Here is a 23,950-nt window from a genome sequence, read left to right on the forward strand (position 1 = left end):
TCAAAAAGATGGAGTGTTCTCCACACCTTGCCTCAAGTTGAACAAAAGTGGTTCATGCAAAGAACATCCACGGGTCGGGTAACCGTTTGAAGATTAAAAAGGAAAAAAAGCCCACCGGTGTTTGAATGTCCACGTTTTAACCAAAATGTGAACTTGTTTGACACCCTCCTCCCCCCTTGTGAAGGAGGGACTCCTTTCACTTGTACAAGTTATCTTCTGCGCCCAGGACCTCCCCAAAAGTTTGGCATATAAAAACCCAGTTCACTCATTTGTTTAGGCAGTAGGGAGGTTCTGTCAGGGTCTGGATTGGAGTAACAAAGTGCCGGACCCTACTTTTTATGGTTGGAGTCTGAGGAGTTAAAACAGGATTCCCCTTGCCTCAAAGAGTCTACATGTCTAATATTTAGACATGTTCAGCTTTGTGGATATTCGGTTAGCGCTGTTGCTAAGCGCAGCAGTGCTATTGGCAAGAGGTCAAGGAGAGGACGATAGTAAGTATCACTTTATATGAGATTATGGGACACAGGGACTCTCGCAAGAACAATGGATAGCGCGTAAAGGGACCTTTCTATTATGTTTGGGATGATGTAAATGACGCTTACCTACCCTGTGGGACACCTGACGTTAAATTGTCAGCAAACATCATCAAAAGGGTTATATCATTGCTTTTGGAGCTCCAAAGCTCGATGCATTGAACAAGGATTGTATATTTTTTTGCTTCCATGGCTGCTGATTCTCTGGCGTGCAGACACATGTTCAGTGAGCATGTTCAGTGAGCCCCTGCGCTCGCTTTTCACGCGCTATTTCATGTCCTCCGGCAAGGGAAATTCTAGCTGTTGCAAAAGCTTGGATGCGCAATGATGAGATTATGTTAAAATGGAATTGGAATTAAATACAAATCCATAAACCACTTGAAACAATGATATTACTTATGTTAAATACAAATAAGAAATAGGGAAATATTTTTCAGAAAAAAAGCTCAGAATAAAATATTATTGGCATTGACGCCTATCACCCAAATCTAGGAATTATAGTATGTACAATGTCAACAACGAATTGTGCCTGGACTGGAACAAGCCCATGAAAGATTAGGCGATAGGAAAGCCCTATTCCCCATTAGCCTACTAGTATACATGGAAATGTGTAGCCTATTTAATACACTTCATGGCATCTGCAATAAGAACTTCCATTGCTTGATTTATAATAACTTTAAACCAGGGAGGCTAATTAAGTGAAAATAGTTGTACTATGACGTCTTCAGGAATTGTCTAGACATCAATTTATCAGATTGGGTGGGTATAGCTAGGGGGGTGTGGCTCGGTGGATTATAATGTCATTGTACAGGCTTGGAGCGCAGCTCTGTGGCAGATATTGGAAATGTTGGCCTCATCACCAAAATGACAACACAAGCCTGGGCCGACTGCCCAAATCACCACACGAACCCATGCCAGTGTGCCTTGCTTGGCTACATGTAGGATATACAAGCATGTCTGACATTGGCTATAGGCCTAGGCCTACTTCATATTATTTTGCTTGTAGTTCAAAGTTCAAACATAGGCCTGGGTAAATGTCATTACACATTATGCATGCCACGAAGATGTTCATGTCATTTGGAAACTTTTTTATGTTTTGCATTTTCACCTACCAAGTTACAACTCCCATTAGACATCCCCATGGCCTTTGGCCAATGCTGGTCTGCTGCAAAGGCAACGACCAGAGCAACACAATAGGACATTCAGATAATTGATGTCTATAGTTTGGAAAACAATGAAGAGAGAACCCTGTCTCTGTAGGCTACTTTCTCTGAAGAATTCTCTAAATCTATGAAATATCTTAAATATTCTCTAGTCGGGCCATGAGCCTGGGATGTTGGTAGGTATAGGCCTGGCTAATCTTATGCCAATGTCATTCATTGAGAGTGGTCTCCTAGGATCCTACATTATGACTACCTGTGGCAGGACTCGAGTTTCACAGCCATGACTGGCTTGCTATTTTCACATTTTTCGTGCAGTATAATATAACAGTATGACATAAGACAGTATAATTGCAGCAATAGTTTGCTTTTGAAATGCTCACTTCTGATAGGTCTATTCAATTGTCATGTGACTTACCTTACGTTCCCAAAACTCTCCATCTTCGCAGGTGGATTCGGCAGCTGCTCGTTGGACGGCCAACAGTACAACGATAAGGATGTATGGAAACCAGAACCCTGCCAGATCTGCGTCTGCGACAGCGGAACCGTTATGTGCGACGAAGTGATTTGCGAGGACACAACCGACTGCGCCGACCCTATCATCCCCGACGGCGAATGCTGTCCTATCTGCCCCGATGACTCCGAGAGCGAGGGTAGCCTACCTTTGATGACCACTTACACCTGTGCCTTTTGGTAGCGTTCTGGCGCCCCCAGTGGCATCAGTAGGCTGCAACGTTTCCAGTTATAGACAGAGGGGGACAAAGGGAACCGGGCGGGCCTTTCACAGCCTTACATGCTGGCCATTACTTAGAATGGACTGTATCCTCATTGAGGATAAGCAGCAAAAAAATCACATTGGATATTACTATTGCTTTTCTTTCCCCCACACCTTCTTTATGAATGGATTAACCCTGTTCAATGCTGGACATGTGCATATTCATTTTACACTCACATCTTCACTAGGCAAGTCAGTTAAGAACAAATTCTTATTTACATTGACAGCCGACCGGGTAACAGTGGGTTAACTGCCTTGTTCAGGGGCAGAAGGACAGATTTTGCTCCAGGATTCGATCCAGCAACCTTTCAGTTACTGGCCCAACGCTCTAACCACTAGGCTACCTGCCGCCCCAAGGCAGGTATATAGGCCTAATCAGCATTAGGCCTGTAATGCCTTCACACCCTGCTATATGGGATCCAGCCATACATTAATTGTCAACACAGTATTATTGTACATTGAGAATCATTGTTTTACAGGATACGGTTTTTACTACCAAGTTCATGTGTGATATGAGTTTAAAAGGATTAATAATAATATGATCTCTTCCTCTTAATTGATTTCATAGATCCCCAGGTACCAGCAGTGCCTGAGCCAGAGGTATTTATGCACCATTTACAACTAGTATTGATTGTGTTAATTATGTTATTATGTCATATTTTATATGTGTTATAACACATGTATTATTGTGTTATTATGTCAGTGAAAAATTATATGATCAATGTATTAACATTATTGAATAATGTTAATCATAAATAAGCCCATATGTTCATTATGGTTCATATTTGTTCAAACTGTGATACCTTTCAACTGTGCTGTAGGCCTACCATTTAACCCTCCACCAAAGGTTCAATGCCTTATTTTATGCTAGGCCTACTCTACATGTGTAAGGACTCTAGTAGTTCATAGCTCAGTAGGCCTACACCACTCTCATTGAAGTGCAGTGCAGTGAAACAAGCACTGCAGCACACCTGATTCTCTTCCTCTTGTTGTACATCCACAGGGACCACAGGGAGGTGATGGACCCAAGGGTGATGATGTAAGTTTTAAACTGTTTATTTTCAGTACAGTTTTTCCATGAAAGACATAGGGGGGAAAATCACGGTGCATTAGTGTCACTGATTCTTTTGACAAAGCATGGCTTTGTGGAAGTGGTGCTTAAGGTTGAGGTTGAGATTTGAATTGTAAAAGATTGTAAACACAGGTGGGTATTTCAGAAGGGGAGGAGCTGGGGTTTAGGCAAAGGCTTTGACTTATCTGCTGTTTCTGTCCAGTACAGATTTAAGTACCTCAGCACAGAAAAGCTATTTTGCAGTATAGTTAATACTATGTCATTTTAACTACTTAACTTAAACCAATCTTTCAAAGTAATGATTGACATTAGTTTCTAGAGACTGGTATGTATTTTTCAAGGATTTGACCTATTGACCTATCAACCTTTGGTGGAACTTTGACCTTTGCATCACAGGTCAAGTGCTCCTGTGGGTGGTAAAATCCATATGTAGCTTTCTAGCACATGGAGCCCCAGATTCAATCATTTGAGTTTTTTTTGTGGGGAAAACAGCAGAGCCAGAACTGCTATTCATGGCATGCTTATCCATCTCTCTGTCTTTGTTACTAAGAACATATGTATCTCTCTGTCTGTCCATCTCTCCAGGGTCCTGAGGGAGTTCCAGGTAACGATGGCGTGGATGGCCAGCCTGGCCTGCCCGGCCCCCCAGGCCCCCCTGGACCTCCTGGCCTTGGCGGCGGAGTAAGTTACCGCCATGACAAAATAATATCCAAACGCTATTTCCTGTGGATATTTACCAGTCACTACCAGTCTAGTACCAGAGTTATCCGTATCCATGTTTTTTGGTATGCCTGAGAGGAAATGTTAATAGATATCTAAGTTGGAGAGTAGGGAGTGTATCTCCCTGCTCCTTTCAGCACCAGCGGTGTGTGGACAGCTCCCTAGTCTCTAAATCTGGTTTGTGGAGGAGAGGAGTTAGACTAGAGACAGAATACAGAGGCACACAATAAACTGTTATGATTGTTGAGACAGTTGGTAGTAGAGGGAGACTATTCCTCCTTCTTGATGGTGATGATAGTAGTGACTAGCCACATTGTATGATGTATCAAGCTGTTATTTCCCTCTCTGACTAAGGTTGCATCCCAAATGGAACCCTATTCCCTATATAATGCACTACATATGACCAGGGTCAATAGGGCGCTGGTCAAAAGTAGTGCACAATATAGGGAATAATGTGCCATCTGGGACTCAACCTATGACTGAGTTACAGACAATTTTATAAACAGTTGTAACCAGTTATGAACAGTTGTAACCAGCCGTTTTGTCACCTCTATGCTGTATGCTTAAGAAACATCCAAAACGGAGAAAAAAAAGGAAAACAATTGATTATTTATTTCCTTTCCCACAGAGCTTCTCTCCTCAGATGCACCATGGTTATGACCAGAAATCCGGCGGTGGCCAGGCCCAAATGGGACCGATGGTATGAATGTCCTCATCTTGTCTTCCTCTGTGCCGTTTTAGTGATCAAAGTGGAGCCACATTTCCAGGCTAAATTGAGCTAAGAGGTCTGGTCTCAGGCAGTATCAAGCACCATTGTGAACTGTATGCAACGCATACTAGATGACAACATTTCTGTTGCCTGGATTCAGAAATGCACAACCATTATGTATGTGGTCTATACCAAGCCTCTACAAAAGCAGTCTTCAGAGCAGTGTTTAAGCTATATAGTTTAAGCTACCAATTACTTCACAATGGAAGAAGTTACGCTACACTATAGATACCCTTATAAAAGATGTAGTTCTGTAGTTACTTTGAAAAAGTAGTTCACTACATCCAAACTACTTTGTGAAAAAAGATAATATCTAAATCTGAAATGTCATAGACTACAAATTGCAAGAACAGATCACTCTGGAGTCAGATGTTAATAGAATGTGTCATTTAGCCTAGTAGACACAAAAACTGTTTCAAGTGAGAATTAGGCAGGTCTGAACACTACCAAGATTTGAGTTGAATTCAACAACCACCAAGCGACTACAAATGTAGTTTACTAGTTGAACTATATGCAAAACCGTTGGGATGCTACAGACAGAAGTTGACACATCAGCTGTACCGAAGTGCCGTGAAGCTTGTGGGTGTCGTGGAGCTAAACAACCAACGTACGTTTTCGTGAGAGTCTCACCTTTCGATTTCTTTATTATACAGAATTTATTTCCGCGGGGGCGCACACATCAACTCTAGCTGCATGGTATTTCTGTTCTGAAGATCATGGATCCTGTCATGGTTAGGTGATGATTTGCCTATGCAGTGTAGTTTACACTAAGCTGTACAGTACAGTACAACGCTTTCAGGTTTGCAGTAGACCTCTGGTAGTGATTGCTCACAATGATCAGCTATGTATTTCATGCTTTAGATTACAATACCTCACATATTCACTTTATCTCAATCAAGGGAGGTAAAGTACTGCTACCAATGGTGTCATTTATTAATTGACTAATTGGTTGTTGTGTTTTCCATCAGGGCCCTATGGGGCCTCGTGGTCTCGCTGGCCCACCAGGCAACACTGTAAGTATAATTTCATTATTTCTTTTCATTTTCATTTTCAACAACAACAACCTCACTCATCTCATGTTTTATAAGACACATAATGAAACATTTATTTGAATCTCTTTTTATTATAACAGGTGTGATATATAGGTGTGAAAATCATTCCAGTTATAACATTTGTTGTACATACATTTATACAGTTTACAGTGTAGTATATTTATATTTGTCTTAAGTAATATATATCTTATAACAATACTTATTATAGGGCCGGTTTCCCAGACAGATTAACCTTGATCCTGAACTAAAACTATATTTCAATGGAGATTCTTCGTTGAGCATGTTTTTTAGTCCAGGAAAAGCGGGCCGTATTTCTTATAACAATAGTGTATATAACCCGTGTCACATGGTCGGATCTGTGTTCCTGTCCTCCACCAGGGTCCCCCCGGTCACCATGGTCCCCCTGGCGAGCCCGGTGAGCCTGGTGGTTCTGTGAGTATACAAAAATGAGAACTTCCTGTTGATTTAAAAATCATCTGACACACATTCTGAAAGCACCACTTCCTGACCATGACCAACAGTTGTAGTAGCAACACCCCCATACCCCCCAAAACCCCCCCCCCCCCCCCCCCCCCAAACACACACACACACAGTTCATCCAATTGTGTTTACTTTATATTTCATTGAGCCATAACATTTCTGATGTACAGCAGTCATAGTAACTATACTCATGCGCTAACAACCTTTGCAAACCAACATCGACACACAAAATCATTCATTTTGAAAGGACACACACACACACATCCACTAATCTTTGTTTGTTCCTTGTAGGGTCCCATGGGTGAACGTGGTGCAATGGGCCCCCATGGCAAGAACGGAGATAATGTACGTTATATTTTTTGCATGATCTCAATTTTCATTCTATTTCATTCCATTTGTCAGATCTGTAGCTCGAAAACCATGTTCATTTGTAAACACAGTCAACACAGAACTCAACATAGACTTGTCTAGTTTTCCCCCTTTGCAACTTACACCACAATATTTCCCCCCAATGTATATTGTATTGACATGTTATCATTACAAACATTTTAATAATATATATAATATAACCATAGTAATTGTATCATCCATTTTTTATACAGTTTTTTATGCCACATTATTATCACTGTTTGTATTAGCGCCAGAATTATGCAGTGAGAGGACCTCTTTGTCTCTGTGTCTCTCCATTAACCTCTGTCTCCATCCCTCCTCTCTACTCTACAGGGTGAGCCTGGCAGGTCTGGTCGCCCCGGTGAGCGTGGCTCCGCTGGCCCTCAGGTGAGCAGCCCTCTAACCCTATAGGTCAAGGGTCAGATGCTCCTGTCAAAACAGACTTGGTTCATATCAGTAAAGGACCTACAGGGCAGCTTTCCTTTGACCAATGTGTGTTTGATGAGAACCATTCTAATAGACTACCGTAAAAGTAAATAACCACTAATACTAAGACATTTCCGTTTCAACACTGAAAAGGCAACACTATTTTCTTTATGTCTCTTATGAAGACGAGTCCACAACATTTCTTCTTCTCCTATCCTACAGGGTGGTCGTGGAACCCCCGGAACTCCTGGCCTCCCCGGCATCAAGGGACACAGAGTGAGTAATATAAGGAGGAGGAGGGACATGAGGATTCTCCAGGGTGAAGTTTACCCTAGGTACAGATCTAGGATCAGCTTCCCCTCCCCAGCTTCCCCTCCCTTTCCCTAACCATTAGTAGGGGAAATTAATAACTGACCCAAGAACAGCTACTAGGGGCAACTTCACTCATGATGATATGATGGCCATGACACTACAACTTTCCTACATTACACTCCTAATCATACAGAATAACACCTGACCTAACAAATGCTCTTTGATTTCCTCCTCAGGGATTCAACGGTATGGATGGTGCCAAGGGAGACGGTGGCCCAGCTGGCCCTAAGGTTAGAAGTCTATCTAATGATATCTATCACCATGTGAGTCTATCATTACCTGTTGTGGAGAACTCATCTGTTCCCCGTTGTTTTCTTCCTATTTTTCTCTCTATCCCTCTGACCACAGGGAGAGGGTGGTTCCCCTGGATCCAGTGGCAACTCCGGTGCTATGGTGAGTATCCCGTTCATATGACAAATACACTTTGATTTAATTGAAGTAAAGCTCTTGTCTCAATAAACACATCAGAGCCCATTATCTCTCAGGAACGTAAAGATATCAACCTGCTTTCCAGGAGTAGCAAAGACTAAATAATGTCCGTTTTTTAAACAAAACATTATGGCCCAGTGAAAGTAGCCAGCCGCTGACATTGTTTAGTCATTACTGTACTATCCAGCGTTCCTGAACTCCCTCTGCTTCACCCCTCCCGTCTCCCCAGGGTGCACGTGGTCTTCCTGGTGAGAGAGGCCGCCCTGGACCCGCTGGCTCTTCTGTAAGTACCACACTGCATTGCCTTCACTTCATTTGATTGATAGATTGATTGATCACAACATGAATCGCAGAAAAACCTTAGACACTATCTCCAATGACACAGAAAAGTCTGAGACTTGATGTCATGTTGATGTATTGCTGCAATAGCCCTAAATATCAACTCCTGTCTTTAATGTGCAGTATGCTTACACTTGTTCACCTGGCCAATATGCTTTCATAAATTGTTCTTCTCAGAACCAGAAAGAAATAGAATTGATAATAATTTCCCCCACTTCTTCCTCTAGGGTGCTCGTGGTAACGATGGTAACTCTGGTCCTGCTGGATCCAATGTAAGTATCTTTATTACTGGTGACTAACCTGTCAACCTGTCAAAGCAATTCAGAGTACACCATTCAGTGTCATGTGTTGGTCCTGACTATGTGAATTTAACAAGTGTTTATTTGATCTTTCCAGGGACCCACTGGCCCAGCTGGTGCCCCTGGATTCCCCGGAGGTGCTGGAGCTAAAGTATGTCATACCCCCCACCCCAACCCGCTAACCCTAATCCTCTTGTTGCGTCCCAAATCTCCCAAAGTGTGCCCTTGTACAATCCTCACCATGCATTTTGAAAGCACTGGATAGAGGCAGTTTCACCCATATTTCTTACACCAGCCTTTTCCTCTCAAATCCATGATTTAAAGTGAACAAGTACACTCTTAGGGCAGAAGGGTAGAGAATTGGAACCCAGATTGAGAACCTGATCTGATATAGGCAGTGGCCACCAGATGGCATATGTACACCTCGTGGTACACCTCCCTCCTGTCCCCTTACTGTAGACTACAGTACAGAGCTCTATTAGAGAGGAAACAATGAGAGGAGTGAGAAGATGAAGTCGTACAGATTATGAATGACATAAAAACAACAAATTATTAATGATCTTCCTACATTTCTATGCACACACCCACACATACACACACACATAAACCCCCCCCCCCCCCGTCCCCCCCCCCGTCATCTCCGTCTCCGTCCCCCTACACACACACAACGGTAACATCAGTCACAAAGACTAAATATCCAGTATCCATACGCCCTCCTAATTCCCTTTCTGCTGCCCCCCTTAGGGAGAGACTGGTCCTCAAGGAGGACGTGGCTCAGACGGACCCCAAGGATCTCGTGGAGAGCCCGGTAACCCCGGACCCGCTGGTGCTGCTGGACCCTCTGTGAGTACTGTTGTGCATGCATATGCTTGCCCTGATATGCTTATATGATTATTTGTCCTGGTTGCTAATGCTTATATATCCCTATCTTACATACAGTATATCCTTATCCTTATATATATGTATGTATGTGTGTATATTCTTGTGGTTGCCCTCATAGTGTCTAACCTCTGACCCCTGAAGTTTACTGTAATATAATTTCCCTTCCTCTTCCCCTCTCTCTTCCTTTCTTTTCCTCTCTTCTCCTCTAACCAAACAGGGTGCCCCTGGAGGTGATGGCCAAGCAGGAGGCAAGGGTTCCACTGTAAGTATGAGCCATGTGGATACATCAAACTGATTGTTCAGATGATCTATGATAGATTATGTTCAAATTAATACTGGTAATACTTCATATAGAAATGGTAATATATGCCATTTAGCAGACGCTTTTATGCAAAACGACTAACAGTATATTATGTCCATACTGGTACTGGCACACTAACGTTTGTCTCCTCTTGTCTGTCCCAAAGGGTGCTGCTGGTATCTCTGGTGCTCCTGGTTTCCCAGGAACTCGTGGACCCGCTGGACCCCCTGGATCTGTTGGTGGCCCCGGCCCCAAGGGTAACCATGTGAGTACCACTGTTACGACCACTATTTTGTAAATTGGTCAAATAGCATTTAATGTATATGCTCGCTGTACTGCATTATTTTGTGATGTGCTTGTGCTATTTTGAACAAGCAGTCATGGCGAGTATTGTTTTGTAAATTGGTCCAACACAAAATTCAATAGAACACAGTAATTTAATGCATCTCTGTGGGGTAAAAAGCAATTAAACTTTTGTAGCACTTCACTCCATTTTGTCATTTTGTGACCAGGAAGTAGTGGTGTGTTACCGGATGTGATTTGATTGTTTGTTTTCCCTTACAGGGTGAGCACGGAGCCCAAGGCACCAAGGGAGAGCCCGGTGTAAAGGGAGAGCCTGTAAGTTTTCAATGAACTCTATGATATATCACCTATGGAAACACAATATTTCACACTGCAAGCAGCTTACCATGTCTCAAAACATTTAGAGTCTGTATCCGGGACACAATCTGTGTCTGGGCCATAGGTGTCTAACCCAGGTGTATAACCTGTTTCTTCTGAAGGTGTTGTTAGACTGGTGAGTTTACTGTACTGTGGGTCTGGTCTCATGTCTGGCCCCTCTGTCCTTTCTACCTCTTTCTCCAACCAGGGTTCCGCTGGTCCCGGAGGACCCCCTGGACCCTCTGGTGAGGAGGGAAAGAGAGGTGCCCGTGGTGAGCCCGGTGGAGCTGGTGGTGTTGGACCCCCTGGAGAGCGTGTACGTTCCCCACCTCTGACTCCTCAGCCCCCTTCTCCCATGTCAGATAACCCTTCCCTGAAGTGCCTCTACTCATAACAAATGTGTCTCTACACAGACAGATTCATTTGAAAGTGTTTGTGTTTTGTTTTTTCTCCATATGATTACAGTAAATATGTTTATTTATTTTAGAATATGAAAAACCATCAACCAACCATCAGAGCCTCAGCCACCAGTCTATACTACTTAGAGCCTCAGCCACCAGTCTATACCACTTAGAGCCTCAGCCACCAGTCTATACTACTTAGAGCCTCAGCCACCAGTCTATACCACTTAGAGCCTCAGCCACCAGTCTATACCACTTAGAGCCTCAGCCACCAGTCTATACCACTTAGAGCCTCAGCCACCAGTCTATACTAACTACTTAGAGCCTCAGCCACCAGTCTATACCACTTAGAGCCTCAGCCACCAGTCTATACTACTTAGAGCCTCAGCCACCAGTCTATACCACTTAGAGCCTCAGCCACCAGTCTATACTACTTAGAGCCTCAGCCACCAGTCTATACCACTTAGAGCCTCAGCCACCAGTCTATATCACTTAGAGCCTCAGCCACCAGTCTATACCACTTAGAGCCTCAGCCACCAGTCTATACCACTTAGAGCCTCAGCCACCAGTCTATACTACTTAGAGCCTCAGCCACCAGTCTATACCACTTAGAGCCTCAGCCACCAGTCTATACTACTTAGAGCCTCAGCCACCAGTCTATACCACTTAGAGCCTCAGCCACCAGTCTATACTACTTAGAGCCTCAGCCACCAGTCTATACCACTTAGAGCCTCAGCCACCAGTCTATACCACTTAGAGCCTCAGCCACCAGTCTATACTACTTAGAGCCTCAGCCACCAGTCTATACTACTTAGGGGCACAACCATCTGCATACTGTAGAATACGATGAATTCCCAGGGGTCACTGTTTGTCAGTCAAGCCCTGGCTTTGTGACATGGTGTGCTGTGGTCCCATATGTAATGTTGCTCCTGTTTCTTCCAACAGGGTATGGCTGGTATGCGTGGTTTCCCCGGCTCTGATGGAGCTGCCGGTGGCAAGGTGAGTCAATAGTCAGATATAATAATAATAATGATATAATCCTATAATAATATGTGTACACTGTGTATACGACCAATTGACTTTGATTTGATTTTAATAGTTAATAAACTGTCAAATATAAAGCCATAGTCTAAGAACATGACACCTGGTGGGTAGAGTGAAGCACCATGTTTGGTCATACATGAAATGAAGGAGCACTGTAAGCATCGTAGCAGAACATTGTATTGAACCTAGAAACACATTTTATTCAGCACATGATCCTTAAATAGGCTGTCTGTATGTGTCCTTATGGTTACCCTCATATAGCACTATTTCATCTCTGAGCCCTGGAGCTTACTCTAATGCTTACCTATCAAAACTTGGCGCAGACATCACCAATTGACCTTCCTATGTGATAGGGTGGCCCTGGTGAGCGTGGAGCCAATGGACCAATGGGAGCCCAAGGTGCCTCTGGTGAGGCTGGACGTCCTGGCGAGCCTGGCATGCCCGGATCCAAGGTGAGTCGTACCTGTCCACATCTCTCTCTATTTCTCATTTAAGTTTTAAAAAACGACAATCAATTCACCATGTGACCTTTAACTTTACTGTAAGAGCATAAACAGTTTAGTACATGATATATCATTCACATAGATGTTGTGCACACTTGTAGTCTTTGAGTATTGTAACCTGTATTCTCAGGTGGAATGTCATCTAATGTGTTTTCTTCTCTCCCTGCCTGCTGTAGGGTATGACTGGTAGCCCTGGCAGCCCCGGACCCGATGGGAAAGTTGGCCCTGCTGTAAGTACTACTGACCTATTCACTGCAAACTCAATGCATACTTAATTACTATATTATTACTATGATATATAATATAGTATATTGGCAAGAGGACATTATCGAGAGGATTTAACACGTTTTATCCTCCACGTCCCTTAGTCATGATGCAACGATAGTAGATCATGTGGTTGTCATTTCATTTGTTCAATCTGGAAGGCACCAAACCCTTTCATAACCTGTGTGATCCTTCTCTTCTCCTGATGTACTGTAGGGTATCACTGGAAACGACGGTCGCTCCGGACCCCCAGGCTCCTCAGGAGCCAGAGGTCAACCTGGAGTCATGGGATTCCCCGGACCCAAAGGACCTGCTGTGAGTAAACAAACAAGCCAACAAACATACAAACAAATTAACATTAATTTCCCTCCTAAATAGTTGTTAATAACTAATTATTTTCACCATACTATTTCATATACTGAACAAATCTAAATTAATGTTAGGAGTTGTGTGTTCAGTGTGTTTTCTGACACACTGTATAAAATATAAATGTATAGTACATGTTGTCTGTCTCTTCTGTATAGGGTGACAATGGCAAGCCCGGTGAGAGAGGTGAAGCTGGAGCTGTTGGTGGTCTTGTAAGTAAAGCTATACTTATACCTGAAACAGATAGGATCAATCATTCATACTGTATCCTTTATGCGATATGGGCCCAATTTTGGACAGAAGTCCATGTTAAGTCAACTTATATCAAGTCAGAATAGGGCCCTTTGTCTATAGGGCATTTGCGTGTTTTCTTGGGTTTGTAATAGACGCCATCTTGTTTCTGTGTAGGGTGCTCCTGGTAAAGATGGTGACTCTGGTGCTCCTGGACCCCAAGGGCCTGCTGTAAGTATTCACAAATATCTTTCTTAGAACTAATGGTACATTTAGCCACACACATCTCCAGTACATTGTCTCCTTCAATATTGGATTGTCTCTTAACACATTGAGACACCTTTTTATGAATTCATTCATGAGCCACCCAGACACCATACTTAAACTGCGCGCTGATATAGTCCCCCCCTTGTGTTCCAGGGTTCTCAAGGAGAGAAAGGAGAGGGCGGCCCCGCCGGGCCTAATGGATTCCAAGTAGGTTACCAATCACAAACCTAACCTCCACAATCATTACTTGTATCCATATTCACATTTTCAACCAATAATGTTACATGTGGACCTGAAATCTCAACCACACCTCTCATATCTTCCTTATAGGGTCTGCCTGGAACTCAGGGAGCTACTGGTGAGCCTGGCAAGGCTGGTGAGCAGGTAAGTAATACCCTCCATCACAGAGATCCTATAGGTTCTTGATGTAATTCCATGACATTGAATTGATGGAAAAAGTATACCTTATATACTGCTGCAAAGCAAGTTTTTTACCCAAATACAGTTGTTGAGGTCTAATCAGCCGCTATCTAGCAATAAATGTCATTATGTGCCAAATGTTGCTATAAAAAGGGCTATAAATACATTTGATTGATTGATTGATTGATTGGTTGATTGACTGATGCCCTCTTCTCTGTCGCTCCACAGGGTGGGCCCGGTGAGGTTGGAGGTCCCGGCCCCAGTGGATCCAGAGTAAGTACAGTACCTTACTGCAGCTCTGGATAGGATCTGGACCCCCAGAAGCTGCCATCTGTCTAAGCTGCCTTCTTCAGTAGCTGTTCCATTACTAAACATGATGCTCCCCTCTACTCCTCCTCTTCTCCCCCCGTCTTCTCCTCTCCTCCCATCTACTCCTCCTCTTCTCCCCCCGTCTTCTCCTCTCCTCCCATCTTCTCCTCCTCTTCTCCCCCGTCTTCTCCTCTCCTCCCATCTACTCCTCCTCTTCTCCCCCCGTCTTCTCCTCTCCTCCCATCTTCTCCTCCTCTTCTCCCCCCGTCTTCTCCTCTCCTCCCATCTACTCTTCCTCTTCTCCCCCCGACTTCTCCTCTCCTCCCATCTTCTCCTCCTCTTCTCCCCCGTCTTCTCCTCTCCTCCCATCTACTCCTCCTCTTCTCCCCCCGTCTTCTCCTCTCCTCCCATCTTCTCCTCCTCTTCTCCCCCCGTCTTCTCCTCTCCTCCCATCTACTCCTCCTCTTCTCCCCCCGTCTTCTCCTCTCCTCCCATCTTCTCCTCCTCTTCTCCCCCCGTCTTCTCCTCTCCTCCCATCTACTCCTCCTCATCTCCCCCCGTCTTCTCCTCTCCTCCCATATTCTTCTTCTCCTCTTCTCCCCCCGTCTTCTCCTCTCCTCCCCTCTTTTCCACCTCTTCTCCCCCGTCTTCTCCTCCCCTCTCCTCCACATCCTCAGGGTGACAGAGGTTTCCCAGGCGAGCGTGGTGGCATCGGATCTGCTGGCCCCGCTGGACCCCGTGGAGCCAATGGTTCTCCTGGTAACGATGGTGCTAGGGTAAGAGAACACTGGAGAGCACATATACGGATGACGTCATTGATTAAATAAATAACTCGGTCCTTATGTTGATCCAAGGACTGAGAATTACATTAGGCCCCATACAACCATATCATTAGTCGTTTTCTTATTTATTTTTGCACCGCAACAAATCTTTTTCTGGATGTAACATTTTTGTTGATATATTATTTGGCCATAATGTGAAAGGGGTTTTAATGTATATGTCTCTGTCTACCATATTTGTTCAGGGTGAGAGTGGTGCTGCTGGTACCCCTGGCGGTATGGGAGCTCCAGGTCTGCAGGGAATGCCCGGAGAGCGCGGCTCAGGTGGCAACTCCGGTGCCAAGGGAGAACGAGGTGATGGTGGCCCCAAGGGAGCCGACGGGGGCCCAGGAAAAGACGGCATGCGAGGTATGACTGGACCCATCGGACCCCCTGGACCCACTGGTGCTCATGGAGAGAAGGTAAGAGCAAAATGCTGTTTGGATGAAACGGTTTGATTACTCAGTAAACAGTGCAATATCATTTGTTGAAAAACTATTGTGTAGCTACAGCCTTCATGTATAACATTATTTTTTAAAGTATTAAGTATTCAATTGAGACAAATATGAGATAGTTTTATTCTCATCTGATTGCCACTCTCCCTCTCTTTCTGTCTCTGTGTTTAGGGTGAGGGTGGTCTCGGTGGCCCCCCTGGCCCCACTGGAGGTCGCGGTTCCCCTGTGAGTATCTTCCAATGACATACTACATCTTCACCTGCTTATGACGGTGGTGTAGTACGCCGAATGATGGCCCGCCATTTCTCTTTATCACACTGTATACGCTTTTCATTCCCAACCTCTGACCCTGTGTGTTTTCTACCCATAATCCTCTAGGGTGAGCGTGGTGAGCATGGTGCCCCTGGACCTGCTGGATTCGCTGGACCCCCTGTGAGTAGCATCATCACCCTATCTGGTCCAGTCCAGAACACTCTGAAGCTGGTCACAGTTCTGTTTCCAGTGGAATCCCATAACCCAGTAATGACCAGTCCTGACCAGTCCTTTCCACTTCTCTCTTCCCACTTCAGGGTGCTGATGGTCAGCCTGGCAACAAGGGAGAGACCGGTAACAACGGCCCCAAGGGTGAGGCTGGTGCTCCCGGGCCCGGTGGACCTGTTGGTGGTCCCGGACCTCAGGTATGGCTGTCTGAGGCTGTCCAATCAGCTTTAACTCCTGACCCCCCAGACCCTACCCCTCAACTAGAACATTTTATAATGTGTCCAACTGATGCATACTTATCATTTGTATACATTCAAATGTCCAAGATAGATAGAAAAATACATGTTTCATGTTGCTGTTTGTTCCTGAATCAACCAATTCGGGAACAGTTTGCAAATATACAGGACAAGTTACTTTTAGCTAACAGGGCACCCGTGTACAACATATATATCCTGAAACGTACTGTAATACAGTGACCGATTGAAATAGTTTCTCACCATTAGGAGAAGGTGCTGAGGACTGAATAGGTGATGTGACTGTTAGTTTGTCCTGTGTTTCTTTTTATTTTATTTCATTTCACCTTTATTTAACCATTTACATTTAAGTCATTTAGCAGACGCTCTTATCCAGAGCGACTTACAAGTACATACATTCATACTTTTTTGTTGTTGTACTGAGCTAGTTGAGAACAAGTTCTCATTTACAACTGCGACCTGGCCAAGATAAAGCAAAGCAGTTCGACACATACAACAACACTGTCCTAAATAATATAGTAATGTTCAGTGCATATATTTATTATACTATGTCCTATTAATTGTTCTTATGGCCTAATTCCCTGCTGTTTGTGTCCTCAGGGTCCCTCTGGTAATGCTGGTACTAAAGGAACTCGTGGTGCACCTGGACCCCCTGTAAGAACCTCAAACTTATAATCAAATCATTCATAGCAACACTTTTAATTGCTTTAAACTGAACAAAAATGTATACAAAACAAAGAGTTGTAAAGTATGTGTTTTTTTGTGTGAAAGCTAATCTGTTATTTCGTGTGTGTGTGTGTGTGTGTGTGTGTGTGTGTGTGTGTGTGTGTGTGTGTGTGTGTGTGTCCGTAGGGTGCTTCCGGTATGCCTGGTCCTGGTGGAAGAGTTGGTCCTCCTGGTGGAAGTGTAAGTTCACCTAACCAAGGTCCTCCATCTTCTCAACAACCTATCAAACAGTCCCATTCATGCACACTGAAACATATCAAGTTTGGCTTTTTGAGTTAAACATCTTTAACTCACATACTTTTATATTTAAAAAATGTTGCTCTGAACAAACTCACCTCATCTCCTAAATGTTTTCAGGGAGCCCCCGGACCCGCAGGCCCCCCCGGCCCCGCCGGTAAAGAGGGACAGAGGGGTGGACGTGGTGAAACTGGTAATGCTGGTCGCCCCGGTGAGGCTGGAGCCGCCGGACCCCCAGGTCCCTCAGGACCCTCTGGAGCTAAGGGTAATGATGGTGCAATGGTAAGTAAAGTAAAGTAAACATATATAAACAACAACAGCAGCAATAAACAAAGTAGTAAGCAGAACAACACATCAAATACTAAAGGGATGAAGGGAGATTGGGCAAAATTATTATTTCCCAGCTATTTTCAAGCATTACAAAACAAAATTAAAACGATGTAATGTACCAGATGGAATGTTTAAAAAACAACAACTATAAAACAGAAAAAAATATAAATCAAAATCTGTAATGCTACTTTATTTGTAACATATGTATGTAGTCAAGTGTAAACCATGTTGATGGTTTATAAAGACTTGTTCTGGTTCTCCCTGCTGCAGTGAATAATCTGTCATCTTTTTCTCCAGGGAGCCCCAGGAACCCCTGGACCCGGAGGTATTGCTGGACAGCGTGGTATTGTGGGGGGCCCCGGAGGAAGGGGACCCAGCGGTACTGCAGGAACACCAGGAACAGCTGTGAGTGTTCCCATCAACAACAACCCCCCCAAAACACTGACCATATTTCTCTTAACCTCTATCAAAAGTAACTCACAAAAAAAGCACTTTTGTCTTAGCTTTGTCTCTACTCCTAAAGCCTTCACACTTGACACTTAACCCTTGACTTGTCCGTTGTCCTCTCTCAGGGAGAGCCCGGTAAGCAGGGACCTGGCGGCCCAGTCGGTGAGCGTGGCTCCCCTGGCCCCATGGGACCCCCTGGCCTGTCTGGTGCGCCCGGTGAAGCTGGTCGTGAGGGTTCCACTGGTCACGATGGTGTTTCCGGACGCGATGGACCCCCCGGCCCCAAGGTAAGCTTCCACTATCAAACCACCTGCTACACGGAACTTCTGTTATAAACAACATTTCTGCTGGATAATACCTATAAACAGACTACTTGTCTTATAATGTATACACTTACTGCATTTTTAAGTAGAGCTTTTCAAGACGCTGAAAGAGCTTTACAATGTAAGGGAGGAAACTCACCTCATCCACCAACAGGAAACTCACCTCATCCACCAACACTTGTCCCCATCACTGGTGACGTTAACCTGATGGCTCTTTGTCTGTGTGTGTTCATTGCAGGGTGACCGTGGTGAGAATGGTAATGCTGGTTCCCCTGGTGCTCCCGGACCTCCCGGTGCCCCCGGTCCCTCTGGTGCTTCTGGCAAGTCCGGTAGCCGCGGAGAGTCTGTAAGTACCTCTTCTTGTCAATTTAGGGGTTGACTATAGTAACTTTCAGGCCTTAGAAAAAAAAATTGTCTCGCAATGTTACCCTGACATACCCTGGGATACATACCTTGTGATACATCAATGTGCTGTATATGAGCAGATGAGTGAATCACCATTCATTCAGGTATTATTTATAATTTTTATTATATGCAGTTATTCTTTACAAACTTATCATTATCCTTGATTCTCTCTCTTTATATCTCTCTCTCACTCTCACTCTCCCTCTCTCTCTCTCAGGGTCCTGCTGGTCCCGCTGGCCCTAACGGTCCTGCTGGTGGTCGTGGTGGTCTTGTAAGTTTTCTGTCAGCCATACACCTTAACCTAATGCATTGTAAGGCTGTCCGATATTTATTGGCAGTGTTGAATACCTGTTTGACCCCTTGGCCTATCTCTGCAGGGACCTGCTGGTGCTCGTGGAGACAAGGGAGAGGCTGGAGAGGGTGGAGAGAGAGGCCACAAGGGACACAGAGGTTTAAACGGCATGCCCGGTCTTCCTGGACCCTCTGTGAGTATACCAGGCTTATTATATTATACAAGTCCTGACTAATTTAATGCATCATATGTTAAGTAAGGTGCTACTCTATATGCTTATGTTCTGCCATTTTAAAGGTAGTTTTTATTTGATTTGAGGCATTACGGAAGCATGCACATTGTTTACATTTACATTTAAGTCATTTAGCAGATGCTCTTATCCAGAGCGACTTACAAATTGGAAAGTTCATACATATTCATCCTGGTCCCCCCGTGGGAATTGAACCCACAACCCTGGCGTTGCAAGCGCCATGCTCTACCAACTGAGCCACACGGGACATTGTTTCTGGGTTGAAGATCTGTTGTTCTCTATGCTTTACCATGGCTGATCTAATGTGTGATTGATGTATCTGGTTCTAGGGTTCCTCTGGCGAGTCTGGGCCTGCTGGACTTAACGGACCTTCTGGACCCCGAGTGAGTGTGACACACACTTCTAGCCCACCAATAGAACATGAATCAAGGCTGATAATATAATATACATATGTCGTGTTGTGATCTTTACCATAACAACACGATTACACACATCAGATTACGCAGGGATTTCCTATCTATTCCTTTATTAAAGTGATGTTGCCGGTGGAATGGAAGGAATAGGACCTCTGATGAAAGCTGAAATGTCAAGTTGTCAATAGTTGTTTAAATAAATCATGGTGAGCGAGTGTTGTGCCTTTTCCTTTTCAAGGGATATGACTTCTAAAGGAGTTGTTGTTTTGTCTCTGCCCGACAGGGACCCCACGGTTCTTCTGGCTCCACCGGCAAAGATGGCATGAACGGTCTGCCTGGACCCATCGGACCCCCCGGACCCCGTGGTCGCAACGGAGAGATGGGAGCAGCTGTAAGTCTCACACTAACCTCTTCCTTTCCTCCACAAGCACACACAACACATAACACACAGCACACAGCACACACAGCACACAGCACACAGCACATAACACACAGCACACAACACACAGCACACAGCACACACAGCACACAGCACATAGCACACACAGCACACAGCACAGCACACACAGCACACACAACACACAGCACACACAGCACACAGCACACAGCACACACAGCACATAGCACACAGCACACACAGCACACACAGCACATAGCACACACAGCACATAGCACACACAGCACACAGCCTTTGAGGCCAGATTTGACCCCTTTCTATCCTCTTCTTTCCTACTCAGGGTGCTCCTGGTTCTCCTGGTCTGCCCGGACCTCCAGGTCCTGCTGGCGGCGGCTTCCATGTCGCACCGATCTACAACCAGGAGAAGGGACCTGACCCCATGCGAGGAGGAGGAGGATACCACTACCGCGCTGACGAGCCTGACATGATGAACGACCGTGACATGGAGGTGGACACCACCCTGAAGAGCCTCAGCCAGAAGGTGGAGAACATCCGCAGCCCCGAGGGATCCCAGAAGAACCCTGCCCGCATGTGCCGTGACATCAGGATGTGCCACCCCGAGTGGAAGAGCGGTAAGTTCCAGGCTCAGTCCAGCCCACCTCCAGACAGACACTGGTCACGGACTAGGCATGCTGTGATCAGTGATAGATTGGTTGGTTGGTTGGTTGGTTGGTTGGTTGGTTGGTTAAATTTATAAGATACTCAAAACACAGCCAAAAACATCAAAGAGCTAGCAGCCTACATAAAAAACTCAAAGAATAACGTCTACTTTATTTTACTTTCACTTTCACCTTAAGCACCTTGATGGCTTATCTTCTGTTCTTTCTTTAACCCACAGGCCAGTACTGGGTGGACCCCAACCAGGGCTCTCCTCTGGATGCTGTCCAGGTCTACTGCAACATGGAAACCGGACAGACCTGTGTCCATCCATCCCAAGATACCGTCCCCATGAAGAACTGGTACACCAGCAAGAACATCAGGGAGAAGAAGCACGTCTGGTTCTCAGAGTCTATGGACAATGGCTTCCAGGTATGGACCATTCAGCGTAACCAGCTGACAAGAACTCCAATCAGAACTTGCGTAGAAATTACTCGTCTTACACTCAAACCTGGATTGCAAGGGACATGGGACTTGAATTGGACTTGAGGTTTAGTGTCCTGCCTTCACTACAACACTACCTTCATGATACTAACCCCCTCCTCCTCTCTCCCTCTCCAGTTCCAGTATGGTAGCGAGGGATCCAACCCAGAAGACGTCAACATCCAACTGACCTTCATGCGCCTGATGTCCAACGAAGCGTCCCAGAACGTCACGTACCACTGCAAGAACAGCATTGCCTACATGGACGAGGCCACAGGCAACCTGAAGAAGGCCCTGCTGCTCCAGGGAGCCAACGAGATCGAGATCAGAGCTGAGGGCAACAGCCGCTTCACATACAGCGTCAGCGAGGACGGCTGCACGGTGAGACGCCTACTACTACTGTCTACTTTTACTGTCCTCTTTCAACTCCCTTCTTTTTGTTTTGTTCATCTGCTATCACATGAGGTGGTGGTGCATTGGCTTCATTTTAAGATAAGACGATGTGAAATGCATATTAAGGAACTCAAGATAGATGAAGTGACTAAATAAAAGAGAGGTTATGTAGAGGTTAGTGTGTTATCAACCCCTTTTACCAAGACTGTTTTTTGATTCTGACCCATGCTCTCTCCTTTATCTCTCTCTCCATTCCACAGTCACATACTGGCACATGGGGCAAGACAGTCATCGACTACAAGACATCAAAAACATCTCGCCTGCCCATCATTGACATCGCTCCTATGGACGTTGGTGCACCTGATCAGGAGTTTGGCGTCGAAGTTGGCCCCGTCTGCTTCGTATAAAAAAAAAGAAATGTGGACATGAAATTGTTTTTTTTCCCTAGCCGTCATCTCTAATTCTATTTTCTATGCATTACCTACAAACTCATTTGGCTGCCAAACAGTTCCACGAGTTTGAAACTACTCTGCTGAAGACGTCGTTGCGTGTTTTTGATTCTGAATAATTTGTTTGAGGGGACTGCTACTTCAACCGAAACCTACAACAAGCAAGGACACTTAAAAGAGAATATTTTGTTTCCACTGGACACAAGAAAATTATTTTAAGTTGTAAAGTGTAAAATCTCCCCTGGAGAAACACAATGAGATACAGGTGACTTTTTTACCACTGCGGAAGGACAATGAAACCAACAAATGCTATGTACCATTTTCTGGTATTAAATACTTCTTAAAAACTGAGTGTCTTCTTGTTCTAAATTCATGACAAAAAAACATCTGAAAGTTCACCTTCACTTTAAATACCTTAATGGCTACCTCAGAGAAGAAGTCCATGTTACCCAAAATGTTTCATGAACCCTAGGGCAGATTTTACGCTACAGGAGTATTATTAGAAAGAAAACAACTGTCAAAGGTGCTATAATATCAACTCATGAGGTCCAGTTATTGGTATTTGATAGAGAATTCCTTTCCTGTCATAATTAGCTAACAACCATCGGATCTTTGGTGCTAACAAATCAACACAATGTCTTCCTTGTTGTCAATGTAGTTCAATTGTTTTCTTTGTCAAGTGTTGGTTAATTAACAGTTCCGGAATATGATTTACTGTGGATATAATTCATGCTATGGTGTCTGGTGCAGATTTAAGCAAGTGGTTTTGTTTTTAGTTATATTTCATTTCCCCTGCCCCCACCTGATGTTTAAGTGTCAACCGTTTATGTGTGCCTTACCCTTCCGATTGTCCCTATCACTGCACCACTCAACCCCCCCATCCTTTCGTTTGTGTTTTGTTTGTTGAAAAAATAGAGTTTCTAAAAAAAGAAAAGAGTTAAAAAAATCTGAGAAGCAGACACACTTCCATGGTTTTGAAAAAAGAGAATCTGTACTGATGTTGTACATGTATAATAAATCAAGATGTTTTTAATTATTTGGATACTGAATAAAGCATGTGAAGTTGTCTACTCAATGTTTGACATGTCCCCTTGGTTTCCTCCATTCATTTCACATCCTACCTAAATCAAACGAGCAACCGACAATCCAGTGACAGTGGCTGATTGATTATGCAGATGTAATATTTTATATAGGTTATTTTTGGCTGTTGGTAAAATAATCTCCCAAATAGCTTAAAGTGTAACTTCCCTTAAAATCCTGAAATGTGATATTCTAGGCATATAGTCAAACACATCATTCCAAAAAAGCCCATGTTGACCCCTTTCTTGGGAAACATAATATTAAGGAATTAACTGTAGCCCTAGTTGTCACAACTGACTTGATGGGCTATCCATTCCTTCTCATCGAACCCTGAGTGTGACTTGCGGGACAGATGCAGGATGGTAAGGAGCCATTTGGATAAAAAAGTGACAGTGCTATTAGGCATAGTTGTTTTGGTTGAAATAAACTCACCATTTTTTTCATTTCTAGTGCTCCAAATTTGCAGCTACACAAGAATTACGCAATAATAAATAGTAGTTGACCAATAATATACACGACCATCTGCATAGTCAGCCACACATTTTGATTGAAGCTTCTGAGCCTTATCACCGTTTTGTTGGATCCTAGAATTAGCAA

At 44.3% G+C, this 23,950-nt stretch overlaps 1 protein-coding gene across 1 annotated transcript; it reads left to right on the top strand.

Annotated features, from left to right (window-relative positions):
- Positions 1 to 269: 269 nt before the first annotated feature.
- col1a1b (collagen, type I, alpha 1b) lies at positions 270 to 23,348 on the top strand. Its single transcript, XM_055890125.1, has 49 exons — positions 270 to 491; positions 2,143 to 2,346; positions 3,037 to 3,068; positions 3,472 to 3,507; positions 4,126 to 4,221; positions 4,889 to 4,960; positions 5,998 to 6,042; positions 6,460 to 6,513; positions 6,853 to 6,906; positions 7,285 to 7,338; positions 7,600 to 7,653; positions 7,926 to 7,979; positions 8,098 to 8,142; positions 8,408 to 8,461; positions 8,745 to 8,789; positions 8,914 to 8,967; positions 9,561 to 9,659; positions 9,916 to 9,960; positions 10,166 to 10,264; positions 10,564 to 10,617; positions 10,868 to 10,975; positions 12,006 to 12,059; positions 12,458 to 12,556; positions 12,784 to 12,837; positions 13,088 to 13,186; positions 13,396 to 13,449; positions 13,646 to 13,699; positions 13,889 to 13,942; positions 14,066 to 14,119; positions 14,384 to 14,428; positions 15,142 to 15,240; positions 15,489 to 15,704; positions 15,909 to 15,962; positions 16,116 to 16,169; positions 16,307 to 16,414; positions 17,072 to 17,125; positions 17,324 to 17,377; positions 17,555 to 17,716; positions 18,062 to 18,169; positions 18,337 to 18,498; positions 18,773 to 18,880; positions 19,157 to 19,210; positions 19,317 to 19,424; positions 19,811 to 19,864; positions 20,178 to 20,285; positions 20,632 to 20,923; positions 21,190 to 21,380; positions 21,570 to 21,812; positions 22,085 to 23,348. The coding sequence occupies exons 1-49, from the start codon at positions 410 to 412 to the stop codon at positions 22,229 to 22,231; spliced, it is 4,383 nt and encodes a 1,460-aa protein (XP_055746100.1). The 5' UTR covers positions 270 to 409; the 3' UTR covers positions 22,232 to 23,348.
- The last annotated feature ends 602 nt before the right edge of the window (positions 23,349 to 23,950 follow it).

This window comes from Salvelinus fontinalis, chromosome 30, assembly GCF_029448725.1.
Source record: "Salvelinus fontinalis isolate EN_2023a chromosome 30, ASM2944872v1, whole genome shotgun sequence".
Lineage (NCBI taxonomy): Eukaryota > Metazoa > Chordata > Actinopteri > Salmoniformes > Salmonidae > Salvelinus > Salvelinus fontinalis.